The 15741-nt window shown below is 52.0% G+C and overlaps 2 protein-coding genes across 2 annotated transcripts in view; both read left to right on the top strand.

The window, feature by feature from the left end:
• Positions 1-286: 286 nt before the first annotated feature.
• On the top strand, positions 287-4861 carry KLK4 (kallikrein-related peptidase 4). The gene is made up of 6 exons (XM_010849669.1): positions 287-332; positions 865-935; positions 2464-2626; positions 3085-3338; positions 3425-3561; positions 4429-4861. Exons 2-6 carry the CDS (start codon positions 875-877, stop codon positions 4579-4581), a joined length of 768 nt encoding a protein of 255 aa, XP_010847971.1. The 5' UTR covers positions 287-332; positions 865-874; the 3' UTR covers positions 4582-4861.
• An 8522-nt stretch (positions 4862-13383) lies between these two features.
• Positions 13384-15741, top strand: part of KLK15 (kallikrein-related peptidase 15) — a 6431-nt gene continuing 4073 nt past the window's right edge. Inside the window, exons 1-2 of the mRNA XM_010849736.1 lie at positions 13384-13411; positions 14698-14776. Of these exons, the coding sequence (XP_010848038.1) occupies positions 14729-14776 (48 nt within the window). The 5' untranslated portion in view covers positions 13384-13411; positions 14698-14728. The remainder of the gene's footprint in view (positions 13412-14697; positions 14777-15741) is intronic.

Genomic DNA, 15741 nt, shown 5'->3' with positions numbered 1-15741 from the left:
AAAGAAAAAAAAACAGAGAGTGTGTGTACGTGTGTGAGAGAGAGAGGGAGGGAGAACCAGAGAGAGAGAGGAGAAAGCTGACAGGCCACCAAGCAAGAAGGGGGCAGTGAGACCGGGGTCTCCCGGCCCCTCTGGCTCACTGAGCTCAGCCTGGCACCAGGCAGCCTGAGAGCTCTGAGCTGGAAGCTGGCAGCACCTCGCCCCAGGAGTGTGTCCCTAGGGGGCAGGCCAGCCCAGCTGGGGATGCTTATAAGCTCCCCAGGGGGCCCCTGCTGGAGGCAGCAGGCAGGAGCCCAGCCCAGTGTAGGATCCCAGAGCCCAGAGGCAACCAGGTGAGCGTTCCACCCACTACTCCCCTAAGAGCAGTCTTCATGATCTACTCTCCCTACAGCTCCGTGTCCCTGTGGTTCTCAGCCTCCGGACCTTGGGTCTTCAGGTCTGCTTCCTCCAAATAGGTCTCTAGTTAGGAGGGTCTCTCCAGTCCTCCCTGTGTCTCCCCTGGTCTATTTCCCTGAATCTCTCTCTCCCGGACTCTGACTCTCAGCCAGCCTCTGATGTTCCCTCTTCTCTGCATCCTTGAAGGCCCTGTCTCCATCCTCCTACATCTCCCAGTCTACAGATGGAGAGACACATTCTCCATCTCTTCCTCTCCACCCACCACTCTCTCTCTCTTTCCACTTCTCTCTCAGCCTCTCAGTCTCTCCAGGCTGTGGGTCTCTGGGCCATGAGCTCAGACACTGTGATGTGTGTGTGTGTTGGAGAGGGGGTGGTATATCCAATAATATCCTGGGGGTGGGGAGGGGCAGGAGTGGAGAGAGAGACTGATGGAAAGACTTGGTTCCCTAGAGACTGACCCTTATACAGGTGCTGAAGGATGACCACAGCAGGAAATTCCTGGGGCTGGTTCCTGGGGCATCTCCTCCTCAGTGTCACAGGTATCTGAGTGAGGTGTGTGTGTGTGAGATTGTGTCTGAGGCTTGTTACCGGGTGGGCACGACTCAGGGTCCTCCAGCACCCGACTGAAGCTGCGTGGGTGACAGTACGGTGTGACGGTTGCTCTCTGGATGCACACATGTGATTCCCTGTATCACAGGGTGTTTGCATGGGTGCCACCTATGTACTGGCATGTGTGTGGCTTTGCACGCCTCCGTGTAGTCATACCCATGAGAGTCGGTGCATGATTGGGGGAACGGCTCTGACAGTCTATGCCTTCTGGATACCCTGTGCAGTGACAATGCTGAGAGGACCTGAGTGATGAGGCTGCAAGGACCCGTGGAGCCGGAAAGTGTGAAAGTGTCAGTCGCTTCAGTCGTGTCTCGTTCTTTGCAACCCCATGGACTGTAGCCCCCCAGGCTTCTCTGTCCATGGGATTCTCCAGGCAAGAATACTGGAGTGGGTAGCCATGCGCTTCTCCAGGGGATCTTCCCGAACCAGGGATGGAACCCTGGATCTCCTGCACTGCAGGCAGATTCTTTACCGTCTGAGCCACCAGACCTTGCCTGGGGTACCCCTGAAAGGGAGATTACGCTTCTAGGAGAGTCACCCACTGCTGGCAATCTGCGCCTGCTTCTTGGGTCTCCAATCCTGAGAGGCCCCAGGGATCCACATTAGGACAGTGTGATGGGGTTTCTGTGTCTGCTGGCTGTCTGCTGCCCTGGGGGGACAGGACTGAGCCGAGTTGGGCAAGACACCAGAGCTACAGATACTGGCACTGCCTCCCTGAGCGTCTTCCTCTGTCGCCCTTGCCTCTGCCACTTTGTGTGGAGGGGTCTGCTCGTGTTGGGAGATTGAGGCCCCAGCAGTGCACAGGCCTGCCGTGGTGCTTGTATGTGTGTGAGAGAGAGAGCGATGGGGTGTGGGTCTGGGAGATGGCTGTGACGAACTCGAAGCTGAAACTCTTCCCTGACAAGTGACCCTACCTCTGTGAACCCGAACCCCCGCCCCCCGCCCTGCCCCAAGGAACCTGATGCGTGGAATTAAAGCCCCGCACTGTGACCCCTCCCCAGTCTCCTCACTAATCCTTGACCCCGCCCCTAGGACTCTTACTGCCCGCAGGATCCCTGACTCCATCCCTGTGGTTCTGACCACACCCGCCCACCGAGAGGTCTAGTCCCATCTCACCGCCCTGCACCGAAGTGCACTGTGACCCCGCCCCAAGAGGCCTAGTCCCGCCTCCTGTTTGTTTCCCAGCTCTGACCACGCCCCCGTGCACCGAGAGCCCCGCCCCCAACCCCTCTCCCGCTTGTCCGGCTTCCACCCTGAGCTACGCCCCCTCACCGCGGCAGAAGCCCCGACCACGCCCATCATCAGTGGTCACGCCCCCTAGAGCCAAGGCCACAGGAGTTAGTGTCCTACTTTCTGGGCCTCTGGCTCAGTCCTGACCACGCCCCCACACCGAGCCCCGCCCCCAGAAGTCCCGCTTCGGCTCAGAGCAGGGTCCCCCAGCCCTGCCTCCGCCCTCAGGATCCCTCGCCTGGGGCGGCAGCAGCCGCATCATCAACGGCGAGGACTGCCGCCCGCACTCGCAGCCCTGGCAGGCGGCCCTGTTCTTGGAAAATGAATTTTTCTGCGGGGGAGTCCTGGTGCATCCGCAGTGGGTGCTGTCAGCTGCGCATTGCTTCCAGAAGTGAGTGCAGGGCGCGGGGGGGAGAGGGGCGGCGCGGGGAGGAGGGACAGGGGCGGGGCTTGGGTTCTAGGGAGGGTCTGGATGCACTGTTAGCTGAGGAGAGGGGCTTCATAGGTTCAGTCTCCGGGTACTAAAAGTGAAAGCCGCTCTCAAGGAAGGCTGTGTGAGGGAAGCGGGAGCTCTTGCTTTGGAAAGACTCAGAATCCTGGGTTGAAATCTCAGTTCCACTGCTGAGTATCCAGTAAATTAAGGCAAGTTCTTGCCTCTGGATTATTGATTGTGCATTAGGATTTGAAATCATGACTGGGTAGTGCAGAACTTAGCAAGGAAGATGGGGGTGGGGCAAGGGACCGGAGATGGGGTTGTGGTTGAAAACAGGAATGGAGATAATGGCGTGGCTGCCACAGAACTAACCTGTCCCCGCGCTACCCCCGCACCCTCGACCCCGTGGCCCTCAGGTCCTATACCATTGGGCTGGGCCTGCACAGTCTTGAGGCCGACCAAGAACCAGGCAGTCAGATGATAGAAGCCCACCTCTCCATCCAGCACCCAGAGTACAACAAACCATCACTCGCCAACGACCTCATGCTCATCAAGTTGGAAGAATCGGTACCCCCATCTGATACCATCCAGGACATCAGCATCGCCTCCCAGTGCCCGGCCGCCGGGGGGGATTCCTGCCTGGTTTCTGGCTGGGGTCGGCTGGTGAATGGTGAGCTCGGGAGATGGATGTGTCTGGTCTCTCTGAGGGGTTCTCCGCCCAGCCAGTAGAGGCTGATCTGATGCTCTGCGTCCCAGGCAAACTGCCCAAAGTGCTCCAATGTGTGAATATCTCAGTTGTGTCGGAGAAGATCTGCAGTGAACTCTATGCCCACGTGTACCACCCCAGCATGTTCTGCGCTGGCGGAGGCCAGGACCAGAAGGACTCCTGCCATGTGAGAGATGGGGGAAGGGAAGAGGGGAGAAGATCCAGGGAGAGATGGAAAAGGGAGGGGACAGGGACCCCATAGTGAGAAGAAACAGAGATATGGGAGAGAGACTGAAAGAGAAATAGACACAGAAATAAAGAGAAGCAAGGAAAGTGAGAAATCAAAATAAAGACAGATGCAGTAAGGCAGAAACAGACATACACACATGCACACCCAGAGAGAAACAGATACATTGACACACAGAAATGAAATGTAAAGTGAAATAGGATAAAAAATCAACATACAAGGAGGTGAAGAGTTGCATAGAGACTCAGAGAGTCATTGAGATAGAGAAGTAAGCTATAGTGGGAGAAAAAGAAGGAGAGACACAGAGATGGAACAGCAGCAAACGCAAGAGAATCGGCCAGCTGTTAGGACGTAGGGAGCCGAATTGGGTGTGATCGGGGCTCTGTAGTGGAACCTTTAAGGAATATGTTGCTATCTTTTGTCCTCTCTCTCTCCTGTCTTTGCCTCTCTTCATTTGGCTCCTTTCTGATCTCACATCTATGTCCACTTCTCTGTGTTTTGTTTGTTTTTAATATTCATTTGTCTGTCTATTGGCCTGACCCGGGTCTTAGTTGCATCACGCAGGATCTTCGTTGCAACACGCTGGCTTCTCTACTTGTGGCGCTCAGGCGTCTCTCTAGCTGTGGCACAGTAGCCCGTTGCCCCACTCTAGTTAGTTGCCCCACCGCATGTGGGAGCTTAGTTCCCCGACTAGGGGTCGAATTTGTGTTGCCTGCCTTGGGAAGGGGATTCTGAACCACTGGGCTGCCAGCCGCGTCCCCACCTCTCTGGGTTTTGGATTCTTTATTCTCTGTCTCTCCACAACAGGGTGACTCTGGGGGCCCCCTGGTCTGCAACGGGTCCCTGCAGGGCCTGGTATCCTTTGGACAAGCCCAGTGTGGCCAACCCTACGTGCCAAGTGTCTACACCAATCTCTGCAAGTTCACGGACTGGATACAGAAAACCATCCAGGCCAGTTAACTCCTGCGACTGGGATTCATGAAATTGAACCCCAAAATATAAGCTGCTGAAGGAATTCAGGAATCTAGGTTCCCAGTGCCTTCCACCCTCAGACCCAGGAGTCTAGACCCTCACCCCCAGCTCCCTCCCTCAACCCCAGGAGTCCTGTCCCATCAAGAATCTTTTCCTATACATGATGCCCCCTAGCGGCACGATGTTGACACCACCTTACCATTGGTAGAGAAAGCTGATTTTTCACCGCTTTTGTCCCTTCGCCTAAGCCCTGAAATAAAGTCTAAGAGAGCACCAGCTCTGTTCATACTGTCCTCCTTGCGTCCTTTCCCATCCAAGGGATTCCAGTAGATAGTTTGCCTTCTTTGTGCCTCAGTTTTTTCATCTGGGAATTGGGACCGTGACCAGGAGAGTCACAGGATCCCCTTGGAAGAAGACATACCTGAGAGAAGGTTAAGAGAAACTGATTCTGTGGATGTTGTCTAGTTTCTGAAAAGTCGAATCAGCAAATGGCAAATTAATGGGATTTCCTTATTTTGTTTAATCAACTTTGCCGCTGCTGCTGCTAAGTCACTTCAGTCGTGTCCGACTCTGTGTGATCCCATAGACAGCAGCCCACCAGGCTCCGCTGTCCCTGGGATTCTCCAGGCAAGAACACTGGAGTGGGTTGCCATTTCCTTCTCCAAAGCATGAAAGTGAAAAAATGAAAGTGAAGTCGCTCAGTCGCGTCCGACTCTTAGCGACCCTGTGGACCGCAGCCTTCCAGGCTCCTCCATCCATGGGATTTTCCAGGCAAGAGTACCGGAGTGGGGTGCCATTGCTTTCTCCTGAAATCAGTAATAGACTTTTGTAAAAATGCTAACTCTGGTTCTGCATAATTACTTGAAAAAAAAATAGAAAAAAAGCAAAGTTGAAATGCCAAAATATCTTCATGACATTCTGACATTATTAATGAGAAATGACAAAGAGCATGGTGATGTTTTTCATTGCTGTGAAATACAATGATACTGCCAGAGCTTTTAATCTCTTTCGGAACACAGCCGTTTATATTTCAGAGTAACTAAAAAGGAAACTTTGAGAAGATTTGCTGTGATTTTTGCTTGTTTGGTCGATTGGAGAACAAAGGTAACAACCCGTTTTATGACTTCTAAATTGGCCTATAAGCGTCATGGTCCACCAGATCTGTCAGTAGCTAAAAGTTCCACGGCCAAATTCCATTTTCCCTTGAGAAAGTAAAACAGTGGATTCCCAAACTGCTTGACTTATTTTGGTTTTGACTTCTTCGGTGCATTTTAAGAATTTTTCTCTTGTGGTTGCCTCAGGACCCACCTGCTGTAGCTGGAGACTGGTGGCAAGAATCTGGGGGGCAGGGGTCGGGGAGTCTGAGGATGGAGAGAGGGGTGAGTTAGGACAGAGAGAGAGAGAAGACTGAAGCCCCAAGAACATAAAGAACTGTTATTATACTAAATACAATGGGGCTTCCCTGGTGGCTCAATGGTAAAGAATCTGTCTGACAATGTAGGAGATGCAGGTTCAGTTCCTGGGTCAGGAAGATCTCCTGGGGAAGGAAATGGCAACTCACTTAGTATTCTTGCCTGGAGAATCCCATGGACAGAGGAGCCCGGTGGCAGTCCAGTTACAGTCCATGGGGTGGCAAAAAGTCGGACACGACTTATTGACTAACCAACAACAACTAAATAGAATATACTGATAAGAATTTATATCCAGGAATATCTTCATAAACATATTGTGAACCTATTCTTAAGTAGATATTAAACTTTCTCTGTATCTCTTCAGTATCCTCAAATATATAAAGTAAGTGATGAGATAACTAAGAGAGACAAATCCCTACTCACGATAGAGGACTTGGGGAAATCCCTGGTGGTCCAGTGGCTAGGACTCTGTTTTCACTGCTGATGGCTCAGGTACAAATTCAATCCTTGGTCGAGGAACTAAGATCCCACCAGCCACTCAGTGCGACCAAAAGTAAAAAAAAAAAAAGATTTTAAAAAACATAAAGAGGACTTTAAGGAGCCTCTTAAAAAATAATAGAACAAACAAGATAAAAGTGGATAAGGACATATATGATTTGGACAACGTGATTAACAAACTTTATTTAGTCATCATATATAGAACATTGCACCCAGTATCTGAAGAATATACAACCTTTTCAAATTGCACATATCTACCAGAATGGCTAAGACTAAAAAGAAGGACAGCATGGTGTATTGGTTGTATGTAGAGCAGCGGTAATTCTCACGTATTTCTGGGGGCGGGGGAGTATAAAATGGTACAACTGCCTCGGAAGACAGTTTGGCAGTTTCTTAGAACATAAACATACGTTGTCTACCCCATAACCAGCAAGTCCACTCTTAGATATTCATGTAAGAGCAATGGAAAAAAAAAAACACCTCCCACGAATGTTCATAGGAGCTTTATTCATAGCAGCCAACCTGGAAGCAACCCAAATGTCCATGAAGGAGTGAATGAGCAAACAAACTGTGAACTATTCACTCAATGCAAAATGCTACTCAGTAATAAAAAGCTGAAGTCTTGATACATACAAGAGTATAAGGGCACCTCAAAATCAGGATGCTGAGTGGGGACTTCCGTGGTGGTCCGGTGGTTAAGAAATTCCAGAACCACAGACTCTTAGTTAGTCCAGAATCCTAGGGTCTCAGTCAGTCTAGAACCATAGACCTTCAAAATCTCTGGATTATCAGACCTTCAGATTCTAGAATAGAAAGGCTTGTTGTTGTTGTTGAGTTGCTAAGTCATGTCTGACTCTCTGTGACCCCATGGACAACAGCACCCGAGGCTTCCCTGTCCTTCACTATCTCCTGGAGTTTGCCCAAGTTCATGTCCATTGAATCGCTGATGCCATCCTGCCATCTCATCCCGTCACCCTCTGTATGGATACACATATCCACTATTTTTAGATTCTTTTCCCATATACATCATTACAGAGTACTGAGTAGAGTTTCCTGTGCTATACAGTAGACTGCAATGTTTTATAATTTGATGGGATTGAGAGTTACCTGGGTGGATGCATTTATCAAAACTCATTGAACATGAAATCTAAACCTTGCACTGTGTACACCATGATTTTAAAAATATACCTCAAGGCCTCATCCAGTAAGGCAACCCCCTCGCCCCCTCCAAGATCGTCTTGCACCCCACGTCCCACCCAGGTCAAGTGTCTACAGAACGTAAGCCTTGTTTTCCCCTTCAGCGCTTCAGTTGGTTATTTGTCACTGTTGTCTCTCAGTCAGCTTTTTGTAGAATGGGGTTTCAGTTTTGTCTTTTTTAACACCGGTAAATACTTACATTCAAACCGGGAAGGGGAGGCAGAGGTCTGGCCCCCTGCTCTGCTCCTTTGATGCTGTGGGGCCTACCCCTGGAGCAGACCCTCCTCTTTGGGTTCCGGGAGCTTCTTTGCTTGTAGTTGTCTCAGATTCGACCTGTCCATGTCGTGCCGCTCAACCCCCTTCAAGATGCCTCTGGAGGGCAGGGGAGACCTGCCTTCCACTGTGACTGGCCTGTGGGGTTCTGACTACCTTGCTGCTTACAGGTTCATGACTTGATTAATTTGTTGTATTCGAAAACTTGAAATGTAGGACGCCATTAAGTGTCTGTTTCTATTTTTGGAATATTTATATTACTTACAATTAATGAATAAAAGTGGGTTTAAAAACCTATCCATGAATGGGGGGGAAATATATATATATACACACATTTGCACAGCATTTACAAAAATTGTACTGATACTGAGCTATGAAGCAAGTCTCACCACATTTCAAAATGTTAAAATACCGAGGTTATTGTCTGGCCACAATGTCATTAAGCTAGGAATTGACAAAATTCCATAACCCGATCTCCAGAATTCGGAGTTGGTCCCCCACACCCTGCTCCGTCTGACCCAGGAGTCCCCGCCCCCCAGCCCGCCCCAGCCCGCCCCCACCCCGCCCCGTCCCTCAGAGCCGTGTGTTGGGCGCCACCTAGCTGTGGAACCCTCCCAGGACAGGAGAAAAAGAGATTCCTTCCGGTTCCGCCCCGCGCAGCACAAGAAATATAAAAAGTCTCAGGGAAAAACCTAGCCGTACATGGGGCGTTCCCCCTCCTCAGAGTCACACTTGCAAGCTGGGGCCGCACACATGTTTTAACTCCCTGGCCTCAGTTTCCCCATTTGTAAACTGGGAAAAGGAGGGGTTCAGAAAAAGAAGCCAAAATTGAGAGACGGGAGAGCCCTTGCTTCTTCAGGTCTTAATCTGCTCTGAGAAAGACCCCAAAACCACCCCTCCCCAAGATTCTCGGAAAACAGGACTGATGATGGCCTGGATTACTCATTAAGTGCCAGGCACAGATTTCACACACTAACACCTCAAAACACTCCGAACAGGCAGAAGCAATTATTAGTCTCATCTATTAGATGGACGACTGAAGCACAGAGAAGCCAAGTGACTTGCCTAAAGACACACAGCATTATGTGTTGGAGGTAGGATTTGACTCTAGGCTGCCTGGAGTCAGAGTCAACGTCTGAATCACGTCCTCTGTTAACCTGTCTTTCACACACCAGCCTAATTCTGATTTACACACCTGCTCTATGCATATCAACTCGTCCAATCTCATCCATTCTCCACTCCCTCCCCTACCCTAAGGCCCCATCACAGATGAGTAATGATAACTAGAGAGAGGTGATACTTCACACTCAAAGAGCCAAGGACTTCTGGACCATTCTCTTGTCCCACTCTCCAACTTCTGCAGCCTGGGTGACCTTGAACTTCTGGGGTGCTACCCTCCCCCCCATATATCTGCTCCTGTGTGGGATTGTTTACTCTTAGCTCCTTATACTTATCTGTCTTAGATACTCCTTGTAAAACTCTGTGATTTTATCTGATTATTATTAAGTAAAATTACCTGGTTTTTTAAAGATGAGAGACTGAAAGCACTTACCAGAATTTCCAAAATAGTAAGCCGTGGGGCAGGGGCCTGAGCCCAGGCTGTCTGACTCCAGGGCCAGGACCCTGAAACACTACTTTTGACTGGTTCCATAATGAAGGGGAGGGGGTTGTGGAGAGATGAAATTAGAGGAGACCCAACACCACATGGGGAGTTCCCTGGAGCGTCAAGAGTCCAGTGCCCCTTGGGGAGGGGGACAGGATGCAGTGCCTGTCTCCCTGGTAGAGGGGGTTCAAGATGAAGCTTGTTGTCTCAGCATGTGTGCTCAGTCGTGTCTGACTCTTTGCGACCCCCTTGATTGTACCCCGCCAGTCTAAATTCCTCTGTCTATGGAATTTTCCAGGCAAGAATATTGGAGTGAGTTGCCATTTCTTACTCCAGGGGATCTTCCTGACCCAGGAATCGATCCCACATCTCTTGCATCTCCTGCATGGGCAGCAGATTCTTTACCACTAGTGCCACCTGGGAAGCCCCCTGTTCCCTCAGGGTCGGGGTGGGGAGGGGAAATCCCAAAGGGGCTCAAACACCAGGCTGAGACGTTTGTTCAGGGGTGCTGGGGAGTCGCCCCTGGAAGTGCCATGAGCAAGGAGGGGGCGGGGTCGGCTCTGAGTGTCTAGAGAGACCCTCTGAGGCCAACTGCTGAGGGACAGGAGGGGACAGAGTAGAGGATGGCAGGCCAGGGTGGAAGTGGGGGCGAGGTCCAGGAGTAAAGCGGGGCACCTGAGCCAGACCAAGAGGACGGAGGGGAAGGACAGGGGTGGATGCCACTGGGCCGTAGGGAGTGAGGGGAGGGATGGAGTCGTCTGGCCACATGACTGGGTGGACACTGGGGGCTCTCCCTGAGACGGGAAACGTGGGAGGAGGGAGGAGGAGAGTTTGGGAAAAGAGATAAATGAGTTATGACACGCTGAGTGAGACAGACCTGGGGCTTCCCCCGGGTGGGTTGGGGGTGCCTCCCAGGAGTGTGGCTGCCCGAAGCTGGAGTATTAGGGTCAGATGGAGAACTCCTTGGAGTGAACCATGGAGCTGATGAAAGAAAGACTCCAGGGAGTGTTCACAGTTAAAAGACTAGGGCGGGACGAGGGCCTCAGTGGAGGTGAAGAATGTCTGGGGAGATGCCCAGGGGGACATTGATTCCCCACGTCTGACTCTGCCGAGTGAGCGGGGCTAGGGTTGGGGCGTGGACATCACCGCGTCGGGGGCGGGGTGAGAAGGGGCGCCCTCCCCAGGAGCTTGAGCTCAGTTCAGGTAGGAACCTGGGCTGCACGCTGGTGTGAGCTCAGAGTTCCATCTGTGTCAGGGAGACGCTCAGAATACGTGCCTGTGAGAGCTAGTGGGAGGGACAGGTACACGTGTGGTGGTGATGGAAAGCGCTTAGCCTGGCACCTGGGATGCCCTTGCTATGATTACCCCTCGCCACCACCCGGCTAAAGCAGAGGGAGGTGGCTCCAGGGGTGGAGTTGAACAGACAAACTAGGTGGCAGAAGGCAGGGTTCATCTCACCCTCAGTGGTGACCTTTGCTGTGATGCCCCTCTCTGGGTCTCAGTCTCCACCGTATGGTATATGTGTGTGAGTCACTCGGTCGTGTCCAACTCTTTGCGACCCCATGGACTGTAGCCCGCCAGGCTACTCTGTCCATGGAATTCTCCAGGCAAAAATACTGCAGCGGCCATTTCCTCCTCCAGGGGAGCTTTCCAACCCAGGGATCGAACCTGGGTCTCCTGCATTGCAGGCAAATTCTTTACTGTCTGAGCCACCAGAGAAGCCCCAATATTAAGGAGGAAGCCGTAATAATATCCACCTCAGGGGGCTGTCAGAACGATAAATGAGATCATGCGAGGCCAACACTCCATAAACAGCAGTCGCTCAACTGCCAAAGCAGTGACCCACTGTGAGTCCAATGGCTTTGAGCACAAATTTGTGGCAAGAAAAGGAGACAAAATAGTTCTAGAGTAGATTCCAGCCTGGGAAGTCAAACTATAGACGGGGTCCCAGGACATCTGAATATGACAGGGTTCTAGAATGCCTAGAGATGTACAGTTCTGGATTATTTTACTATCTTGGGTTTGAGGGCAGGAGGAGAAAGGGTCAACAGAGGATGATGGTTGGATGGCATCACTGACTCAATGGATATGAGTTTGAGCAAACTCCAAAAGATGGTGAAGGACAGGGAAGCCTGGCATGCTGCAGTCCATGGGGTCACAAAGAGTCAGACACGACTTAGCAACTAAACAATGACAACAAGCCTTTCTAGTCTAGAATCAGAAGGTCTGACATTCTAGAGATCTTGAAGGTCTATGGATCTAGAATGACTGAGACCTTAGGATTCTGGAATAACTAAGAGCGTGTGGTTCTGGAATGTCTGAAAGACATCTGGAGGGCTTAGATACCATCATTCTCCCATATTATCTGTGCAGAAGTCAAGGGCTAGGCATTGGCACTAACATCCTTAACAGTCAGCCCCAATCAGGCAGCCCCTTCCTGTACACGTGATGGATTTCCAGAAACATGGAAGAACTATGCCTATAACAGTTCCCATCTTTTGCTGGGTGATCTGAGATCAGTACCTCCTTCTCCTTGTGTCTCCTCATTAAACTAGCCATGATAGTCTTGAGACAATTTCCCAGGATCCTCTATGGTCCTGAGACTAGAAAACAAATCTAAATTTCCAAAGCTTTGGGTCATCTTAGTGATGATCTCCATTCTCCAGAAAACCAGAATCCAGATTTCAAGCACAATAAAGACGATAGGATCCAGAATAGACTCCAGCGTCCCAGTCTCTGAAGTCATGCTCTAGAGTCAGGATTCTAGGAATCTCAGATTCATGGGAAGCCAGGCCCCTGTCTCCCAGTCCAGTCTTTTAAATACACAATACAGATTTGAAACTTGAGACTTCACATTTCAGAGTCTATCCATGTAACCTCAGAGTCTAGACCCACACTCTAGAAATCCAGACCCCCAAAACTGAAAATCCAAAATTTATCATTTATATTCCAGGCCCCAGAGCCTCGAGTCCTATATTCCAAACACCAGACTTCAATCTCTTAATCTGGACTCTAGTATTCAGAGACACCAGATCTAGAATCTAAGCCTGAGACCTGGCACTCAAAGGCCAGAGTCCAGGATACAGATTCCAGAAGTCAGACTCCCAAATCCACCCCTGACTCCAGGTCATGAGTGCTTGGTTCTAGGCCCCAAACTCAGAATTCAGAATTGGAGATCCAGAATCAAAGATCCAGAATCCAGAATTGGGATGTTCAGACTGCAAGATCCAGAACTGGGTGTCTAGGTCCAGAATCCAAGATCCAGAACTGAATATCCAGATCCAGAATCCACTGTTCAAAATCCAGAATCAGAGATCCACGATCCAGAGCAGAGAGTTCAGAATCCAGAATCAGGGGTCCAGAACTTGGGGGATCCCTGTCCAGCTCCAGAGTCCAAGATCCAGAACCCTTATCCAGGCACAGGAAGCTGGGCTCTAGAATCCAGTTTCTACACTCCAGACCCCAAATTCCCGGTTTACATGCTCCGGACTCCTGGCTCTGTATTTTGGTCTCCTCCAATTTTCTGCTCTTGCCCTACTGCCTCCTCTACCCCCACCCCCCAGACAAACCGCCCCTGGGAGGGAAATTCCTCCTCATAGACTCAGACAAAAACTTCAGCCTCATAAATGCTCCTTAGGCCCTTGTCCCCGCACCCCCACCAGCCACCTAGGCGTCCCCGCCTGTAAACTGACTCCCAGCCAATTCCCACCCCACCCTCCCCGCTCCCCCAGGACCCGGGTGGAGCTGGGAGCTTATAAATTCAGGCGTTGGGGTGCCAGCTCCCTTTCTTCTGGCATCCAAGCTGCCCCAGATGCTGCTGGAGGATCTGGAGGGGGTGAGATCCTTGAGATGGGGGAGAGGGCTTGGAGTGAGGAGGGACACAGGTCTGCGCTGGTCTAGGGGAAACAGGAGATGCCCGGGTTCCCGGGAGCAGATATGGACTGCCTGGAGGGATTTTCGTGTCAAGGGCACCTGGGGAGGTCCATGTGTTCTTTACCGAGACACCAAGCTGGACCTGAACCAAGAAAATGTCCTGTAGATGTAAGAGGGAGCTGCAGTGGGGAGGTGGGGGAGGGGAGGGACCAAATCAGAAGGACATCTTCGAAAGCATTTGTACCAGAGCCAGGAACCAAGGTCACGAGTTATCACCGGAGCAGGTCAGCTCAGCACAATCTCCCTGAGGCCTCCCGTGTGCCAGGCGCCTGGCTGGGCAGTGCTGGGGACGCAGAGAGGTGCTGACCTGAGCGTTCCTGGGGATGAAATCAGAGCAGGCACTCTAGGACTCATAAGAGATACCTGCTCAATATCATGGTCTCCCAGCTCAGCTGAGGGCTGAGCCTCAGCGGGCAAATATGAATTCAGAAGCTGAAGGGAAGACGGACTTTAAGCCCCAAGCTTGCCCAGCACCATGCAGTGCTGGGATTCCAGAGTCCAGTCAGGCTGGAACTGCCCTTAGGGAGTTCTGGGTCTGGAAGGGGAGGCAGACACCACTGACTTGGCAGAGGTCAGAAGTGGACCTTGGAGGGAATGGCATACCTAGGAGGAGGAACAGCCTGAACAGAAGTGTAGAGGCATGACATTGCAAGAAGGGAAAAAATGGAAGAATCAACTGCCTCTAGGGCCAGGTCATGAGAGACCCAGCCAGTGAGGCTGGAAGGGGAGAAAACACTCAGGTCCTCACAAGTGAGGCTGGGGGGACTGGGACTTTATCCCGGGGGAACTGGGGGTCTGCAAGGGCTGTGAGTGGAAAAGGAACTGGTCAACTCCAAGCATAGGGGCATTCTGTGGGGGCCATGTGGGAGGACAGGCTGGTGGGGGGTATGGGACTGGTATAGGGTTTGCAGAAAGAATGAATCTTGAACCAGAGCCCTCGGGCAAGTGGATGGTGTTGGCGTCTGCCAGGCCATGGGGACCCCGTGGAGTCTGACTCGGTGCCTGGAGGAACAGCAGACTCCTGCAAGAGGGGGAACCCGGGAGGAAGAGCAAGTTGGGGTGGAGTACAAGGATGCTGAGAAGAGGTGTCTTGTCTTAAGAAAAAGTGGGATGAGTTTGTGCCTGGAGGGGTCCAGGTGGAGGTGTGAGGGGCCAGCCTCACACCAGCTTACCCTCTCCCCTCCCCAGACTTCAGCAGAGCCCTGGTCCCTCCGTCACGATGTGTCTTCTCCTCACCTTCTCCTTCCTGCTGGCGTCTGCAGGTGAGGTGGGCCCAGGTCGGGTCCAAGGGGACCATCTGAGGCTCCCTGTCCCCACCCCCACCTCAGCCACCCACCAACGTCCCCCCCTGGGGTCCCCACCCTACCCCAAGCTCTGTCGGGGGCCCAGGGCTGCTCCGGAGTCCCTGTGATGATGAACACAGCCCTTGGAGGACCCAGACCTGAGTTTGGGTTCTGAGGCTGTCCCTTTCTCGCTGTGTGACCTTGAGGAAATTGCTTCCCTTTCTGGTCCTCGCGCACCTTCTCTAGAAGATGACCTCCCTGTAACAATAATGGCAACGTTTCCATAGTACGATATAGGTAAAGCTTAGGCATGCATGCATGCTGAGTTGGGTCCAACTCTGCAACCCCATGGACCACAGCCCACCAGGCTCCTCTGTCCATGGGATTCTCCAGGCAAGAATACTGGAGGGGGTTGCCATGCCCTCCTCTAGGGGATCTTCCCGACCCAGGGATTGAACCCGCGTCTTCCTGCATCTCCTGCATTGCAGATGGATTCTTTACTGCTGAGCCCCTGGGGAAGCCCCATGGGTGGGTTCTACTGCCCTCATTTGACAGGGGAGGGGGCTGTGACTCGGAGAGGGGTAGCCTCTAGGTCAAGGTGACCCCAGGTGACAGGAGAACTCCAGACCAGGTTCAGCCACCCCCCATGGAGAAATTAAGTGTAACCTGATGCCTCTACTCTGGACAAGCAGAAGGTGGACTGTAATTAACCTCTCCCCACATGATCCTCACTCCTGGGGGCCCCTCAGACCTCCCCCCAACCCCGCTGCCAGCCTCCCCTCTGGCGCTCTCCATGATTCCTCCTCTCTGCCCCCACCCCGTCCCCCCACCTGCCTGCTGCACCCGACTGGGGCCTCCACCCTCCTCCAGCTTCAACTGGCCAGGTGCAGCCTCAGTGCCCAGCTGTTCAGCCCGCACTCTCCGACCTTCTCCGTAGGACAACCCCACC

Source organism: Bison bison, unplaced genomic scaffold (genome assembly GCF_000754665.1).
Source record: "Bison bison bison isolate TAMUID 2011002044 unplaced genomic scaffold, Bison_UMD1.0 scf7180017864285, whole genome shotgun sequence".
NCBI classification, from domain to species: Eukaryota; Metazoa; Chordata; class Mammalia; order Artiodactyla; family Bovidae; genus Bison; species Bison bison.
The sequence above is the reverse complement of the archived record's forward strand: the minus strand, read 5'-3'. Positions and strand labels throughout refer to the sequence as shown.

Bases quoted from the DNA above. Each gene is read 5' to 3' on its own strand.
- KLK4 (XM_010849669.1), top strand. From the start codon at position 875: ATGACCACAGCAGGAAATTCCTGGGGCTGGTTCCTGGGGCATCTCCTC. The intron at 3,339-3,424 runs GTGAGCTCGGGA...TCTGCGTCCCAG, and splicing joins CTGGGGTCGGCTGGTGAATG to GCAAACTGCCCAAAGTGCTC. The intron at 3,562-4,428 runs GTGAGAGATGGG...TCTCCACAACAG, and splicing joins ACCAGAAGGACTCCTGCCAT to GGTGACTCTGGGGGCCCCCT.